At 40.8% G+C, this 6,969-nt stretch overlaps 2 protein-coding genes across 2 annotated transcripts in view; one reads left to right on the forward strand and one right to left on the reverse strand.

Moving 5' to 3' along the window:
• Positions 1 to 6,969, reverse strand: part of LOC118337984 (tetratricopeptide repeat protein 39B) — a gene marked incomplete in the record, with an annotated part of 20,408 nt that overhangs the window by 13,102 nt on the left and 337 nt on the right.
• Positions 1,038 to 6,969, forward strand: part of LOC118337963 (PC4 and SFRS1-interacting protein-like) — a 9,096-nt gene continuing 3,164 nt past the window's right edge. Inside the window, exon 1 of the mRNA XM_035675121.1 lies at positions 1,038 to 1,137. Coding sequence (XP_035531014.1) covers positions 1,038 to 1,137 — 100 coding nt within the window. The remainder of the gene's footprint in view (positions 1,138 to 6,969) is intronic.

The raw sequence follows: 6,969 nt of genomic DNA on the forward strand, positions 1-6,969 counted from the left end.
TATGTGCTAAGCTAATCTATGTCAAAAGGACAACCACATTTTGAAGATGCTTAAATGATAAAAGTGACATATATATCTTAAATTAGGTAATATTAGCAAAACACTGCCCAAGCTAATTTACATCAATCATTAGCTGGCTAGTTCATTAGTGTTTTGCTCCGTAACCAAACGCTAACTAGCTAGGTAATGATTGGCGGGATCAGCTAGTTCGGTATCATTGTGTGACTAAATATAGCACATTAGCTCCATTAGGAGAAAAGGAACAGGTAGTGAGGAGGTGAGGAAGAAGGGAGGAGGGAGGAGAGATGGAGGACGGCTGTAGTCAAACAAATGCGTGTGAACGCAAACAGACGCTCACTCGCTCACCCTCTGTTTTCACACTCTCTCTCTTTCACTCATACAAACAGATGCTCTCTCTGACATCGCCTCACTCACTGCCAACATTTCCACACAAACATTTATAAACTCCTGTGTGTGTTTGTGTGTTTGTGTGTGTGTGTTATAAAGGAATGATGTTAAACCGGTTGGTAGATCGAATCAACTCCCAACATGATGGAATCATAAAGAATAAAAAGCCTGACGAGTATTTTCATATTGGATTGAACAGTTATTATCGGATTAATTGTTTACATGATATAAAAGCAGAAACACGCTGAAATGATTCATTATCACACTACAACCCACAGACCACGTTCCCGTATCAACTCAAAACACAACTGAAAAAATTTTTTCCACTTCCCCATTTCTTTAATTGTTCTTTTGTTTTTATGAAAGCAGTTAGCAAATTATATATTTAGCAGTGGTTTCTGTTTGAGGTCTGCGTTGTTATGGTTTGGCTTAGTTTGGTCTTGTTGTTGTGCTTTCTTTTTTTCCTCTTTTCCCCTCCCTTTTCTGTTCCCTTGCAGAGCTGGTGTGTGGCTGGCTCCTCCTGTTGGCAGCAGAGGGCACACCTGAATTCACTCAGCCTATCCCCAACACCTTATTAACCTGGTCTTCACTCCTGCTTGCTGCCAGAATATTCATTGCTCTCACTCAACATGCTGTTTGGCATCCAGATTCTCCTGAGCAATCCTGCAGAAGACTTCACCCTGCCAGCCAGCTCCCTGCCTCACCTGCCTGCCTCTGTTCTTGGTTTTGGTTTGGGGTTTGGATTATCATTAAAGAATCTTCAGTTCCCACTCACCAGTGTGTGTGCGTCTCTGCTTTGGGGTCCAAGACTAAGAACTTAACATGCGTATTTCTTCTGGTTTTTATCTGGCTGACATCTGACCTCATTAAAGTTTATAACAGGAGAGGATTAATATATATTTTAGTATATATATTTTATATATGTGGAAAAAGCAAACAGCTCTGTATGATATTACACACAAGGAGAGGTCAATGCCAGAGGAGCTTCTCTTGTGACAGCAGCAGCTTTCTAATGAATTAGTCAAGACCTACACACTGTGTCCTGTTACCAGACACACTTAAACACTCTCAAGGAGGCTTTGGAAACTCTCAAAGAACCCCCAGAATGCCCTCACTGTCCTGTTGAACCCCCTTAAAGACAACATATCCCCCTTTAGGAGGCCTTAAAACCCTGTCGGACCACCAGAACCTTCTGAAGGACTTCTCCCACTCCACAGACCTCCCAAGCTCTAAAAACATGATTATTGATCCATGGGACCTCTAGAAAAGCTACCACAAGAAGACCTTTAAGATCTTTAGAACCCAGTCCATGACCCTTCAAACCTACAAGAAGGTTTCACAACGAAGTCTAAATCACAGGTGATTAGATTCCTTCAGAGGCCTTATAACTCACTTCATGACCCATCAAAACTATTCGATGACCTGTGGAACCCTCTCATAGACCCCTGGACATTCAAATAATCCTTAAAGACCAATCGAACTTCCTGGTCCCCATTGAAAGACCACTGGAAAACTGTGAGTGACCTTGAAGATCCTTAGAAGGCAGTCCATAACCCTTCAAACCAAATGTGATGTAAAACTTTCTCAAAGACCTCAGTAGATTTTCAAAGAACCCTTCCTTTTTATAGAATCCAAATGTCTCCTAGACTGATCTCAGAGCTGATGCTGCACCATAAATCGGGTCGACGTGGTCCGTGAATGTTACTCCTGTGGCGAGACCTTGGTGCTGACCTTTTACCTTTTAGGAGAGACAGAGATTCCTTGAAGGCCCATCACACGTCCACTTAAGCACCTCTAGAACACCTTCAATCAGCACATGAAGACCTTCAGGACCCTAAGAACCCATTCGAAGACCCTTTCGACCTTCAGAGGAATGTCCACTAACACAAAGAAAAACCTCTTAGCGTCCCTCACACACCCTACAAACCCCTTAAAGACCCATAAAACATTTTAGGAACCTGTGGAACCCATTCTTTAACACATTTAACATCCATTGAAAAAATCTTAAAGATTCCTAGAAACCTTCCCTTGAAAGCCCTCAATGACTCTTTCAGTGATCTTAAGAAGGGCCTTCAAACCCCCAGAGGAACCCCCAGAACCCCCCAATACCTTTCAACACCCACCAACAATCTGGAATCTCAAAAATGACTAGAAATGTTCAAAAACACTTCTACATGGCCCTCGTAACTTCAACAATGCTCCTCAAAACCTCATCAAGGAACTCCCTGTAACTCTAAAGCTCCAGAACCACCTTCAAGAAAAACACTACCTGCTTCCTTTAACCGATCCAGTGGAGCTACTGTATTCTGTATCACTCTTGGTGCCAGTAGTGTAGCCTTCACCTTTGACCCTGCAGAGGAAGGAGGAAGCGGTGGGGGTTTTGCTGTGCGGAGGCAGACAGTGGTCTCCTTGTGTTCTCTTAATAATCACATTATGGTTAACCAGCCAGTCACACAGCAGTCTGCATTCATCACCTGATGCTCTCACTGCTGTAGGTACAATATAGTTACACTTAATAATGCAGTATTGTCCAGTTAAATATTTTTCAGGCTCTACAGTGCATCACTAAATGTTTGGGAATAAAAGAAGAACCCTGGAAACAGACAAACCACCAGAATTAAGTTAATCTTCATTTCCTGCCTCTGGGAACTTCGTGGAACCTCATTAAGGAACCTCTAGAATCTCATTATGAAACAGATTAACTTGCTGGATGTTGAACCGTGTGTAGAAAATACTGCAAACATTTCTATCAAGGTATTTTTTCAGATTCTGGAGGTTTCACAGTCTATTTCAAGACTGGGCCTTTATACAGGTTTATAGTGACTTATTCTACAAACAGGACCACATAGAACATAAAACACATTTTAATGTCATCTGCAGGATTTACTGGGCCCCACAAAATGATAAAAGATGTGAAGGAATCAGAATGTAAACAATTTCTATTGAATCTTTGAACTTTAACACTGCTTCAGTTTCAAAACAGAATATTTTAAAATAGCTGTAAGTATAAGTATTGTATGTTCTGTTTGCAGTAGTTGTTTTTAGCTGTGCACCACCTAGGAAACCTCCTCAGGGAACCAACTCAACCAACGTTGTGTCTGAAAGTATGTACATTCAGCTTAAAGGTGGGGGCGTCAAACACCGACACTTTGATTGATTACCTGATAACGAGACCTTTCTCAAGACTGACTCCACCTTTAACACAAAGTTCAATATCTAACACCAGTATTTGTACAAGCTAATTTCCAGTCTATAATCTGTGGATATAATGTAAAGCACAGTTTTTAATCCTTAAGATGGTGAGGGGCTGGCTAACTAAGAGGTAAAATGCTGCATTCGTTCTCAGGGTGTGTTACATACCATTCATACCTGAGGGGGTTTTAACAGAAAGAACTGCTCAGGTCCTGGATTGACTTAAACAACAGGACTGCTTCACTGGATGTTTAGCACTGTGAACAGCTGATTGTGTTTCTGTCTCAACAGAATGGACCAGACAGGGTTAATAAGTTCTGTCTACGTGTTTATGTTTTGGTTTTTTTGGTGCGTTGCTGAGCAGTGAGTTCAGATGATAACCTTCCACTGTGTTTAAGTTTGTCTCACATTCCTCACAGCTCAACCCAAGTCAGCTGAATTCCTCCTTAATGTGATGAGTTAGATTGGAGGCTGACAGAGGAGCGTTTGTGAGCCCAAATGAGGAGATGAACTGGTGAGGTGTGACGCATGACGGCCTCAACACCCCAGACCCAGAACACATCATCCACCTGAATATCTGCTGCTTATAAACACAAAGTCTGGCTGAACTGAGTCCCTCCATCGCACAGTGAAGTCTAGAGGGAGAATTATACCAATAAACACTCTCCACAGTCACTGTTCAGCTGAAATCACTTCCCCTAGAGACCCTGAAACCTCCTGAGAGGTAAAGAGGCTCTACCTAATCAGGTGTGCTCCCAGAGAGGCCACTAAACAATTTTCTGTGTCTAGAAACCTCCTCAGATAGTCTAGAACCACTCAAAACCCCAAAGAGCCACTTCAGTGATGTTTAGAATTTGAATAAACATCTGGTAAACGCCCTGAAAGACCTCCTAAATCTAATGGCACCCCTTTTGGGACCCCACAGGGATCCTTAGACCTCCGCTAGGACCTAAGAGACCGACTCAAATTCTACTAGAACTCACTTAATATCCCCTGTACCCATTCAATAATCTTTAGAGCCTCTGTAGAGATACCTTGACAAAATATTTGAACCCCTTCATGCCACTGTTACATCATCACCTCATACAGAGCTTGAAACTCCCCTAAAACTTAAAAAAGAATCTTTCTATGAAGAGGTTCAAGGTGTTTCTAACTGTGTTGCATGGATCATTACATTAAGCAATAAAGCAATAATAAATCAACCTTAAGAGACCTCATGAAAGAGCTCTCTGACCCTTAGTAGTAAAAACCCTGAAGAAACCAACAACGGATCTATAAAACCTCCAGAACCCCTTCAAATGACCCTTAATCCCTTGTCCACTTAACCTACGCCCCTCAAGGACACCTGGAACCTCTAAAACCTCTACATCTTCATAAACCCTTTAAGCCCATGTATGGACTTCCTGGAACCTCCTGGAGCACCTACAACCCCTTCATGAAGCCCTAAACCCCCTAAAATACATATAATTGCCCCCAATTATTCTGGACCTCCAGAACCTTTAAAGCCACTCATTGAAAGATGTCTCGGACCCCTATAGACCATCTTATATTTCTTTAATGCCTCACAAAAAGAACCTCCACAGAGACCTGAGGAACTCCTAAAGTAAGTAAGTAAAGACCATTTGACCCTAACGACCCATCTCTAGAACCCCTCCAAAAATAGTCCTTTAAGGATTTGTGGAACCTCCTCCAAGCACGGACCTTTGAATCTCCTGGAGCACACCCTCTTCCTTAGGACCTAATAAGGTACTTTACCCAGTGGCAGCTGTATTCGGGCACTCCCAGTCTGAACAATAAGAGCCAGGGTGGAACATCAGGCTTTACTGGAAACATAAAGGTTAAAAAATAACCTTGCTAGCTCACTTTGCATCACGATACCAGCCAGAAACCAGGCAGGGTGTCCTGTGACGGGTTATTTAAATGCACTGATGTCACTGATAGTTATTTTGGATCAGAATAAATGCGATTAGGTTTGAGCTTCGGACAATAATCCTCATATTCTCATCCAACTTTCTGTGTTTGTTGTGCAGGAAGCCGCCTGTGGTTGAAATCAGATCCATCATTTACATAAACCCACACACACACACACACACACACTGATGGTATCACCTCACTTAGAGCTGATCAAACACTGCAGGTAGATAAAGACAACAATCAGCTGTCCACTCACAGCTCACCTGTGCTGAACTAGGAAGGCCTACAGTTCACTACTCATTAATGTAAAGTGCCGGGACTGAAACTACTTAAACTAATTTACTGTGAATGCATTAATGTGGATCCGCATGGGAATACTACAGGAACATTATGGACTGTGGCTCTAAATTAAGCGTGATGGAGCAAATAAGCTGTAAACGAGGAGAGCAGAGGAAGGAAATCAGATGTACACTTTCATTTTTAGATAAACAACAACCCGGTGGCCTCTAGGGTGCTGGACTGTACACTCAGTGTGCATTATATGAGCTCTTATATTGTTTTTCTTGTTTATTTGTATCTGTTTTTCACCAGTTTGCACAAAACAAGGCAGTGAAATCCCCAAATAAATAAGAACAGATGAATAATGTGACGCAGTAAGAATCTGAACTGCAGGAATATAATGTAAATAGCACAATGTAAATATAAAGACTGAAGGAGAGTGTAAGGTCACAGTGTCGGTCACTATGGGGGCATCACCATAGAGATTATAACATTAGAGATAACGCCGCTGTAAACAGACACAATGTACACAGACGGATTGTTTTAATATATAATTAGACTAATCCTAAACAATCAAGTCACTGAATGAGGAGCCTATAATGTGTATTGGAAAGAATCTGCCGATACGTAATTACGATTTAATATATTACGATATGTTGTGAAACTGTATAAAGAAGACGCCACTATTTGAATAAAATCTGCCCTCAGTTCACAAAAATCAACACGTTTTTAGAGAATTGATACAAATATCAGGGATTAAAGTAACCATATTTTTTTTACATTTTCTTCCTCTAATAATGTTTATATGTTAAATATGTGAACTATAGGAGACATCAGCGTTTACATATTACAGAATTACTGTAGGATGATATTACAGGATGTAATTTAAAGACACAATAATGCACAAATAACTCTAATAACTCATATTTCTCTATTATATCTTGTATTTTTCTATTGGGAATCTCCCCAGTGTGGGATCAATAAAGTCTTAAAAACCTTATATTATCTTATATTACATTATATTATATTAAATAAATGACTATAGAAACACATGAGAATATAAGAATACACTGTGAGGAGCCTATAATGTGTATATTTTAATATAATAAACCACTGTATGAATATAATTACTGTAATGAGCCTCCACAGATACAGGCTTTATGTGACCACTGCAGG

Source organism: Morone saxatilis, unplaced genomic scaffold (genome assembly GCF_004916995.1).
Source record: "Morone saxatilis isolate NCDOM2014 unplaced genomic scaffold, NCSU_SB_2.0 Contig4, whole genome shotgun sequence".
In the NCBI taxonomy this organism is placed as follows: Eukaryota; Metazoa; Chordata; class Actinopteri; family Moronidae; genus Morone; species Morone saxatilis.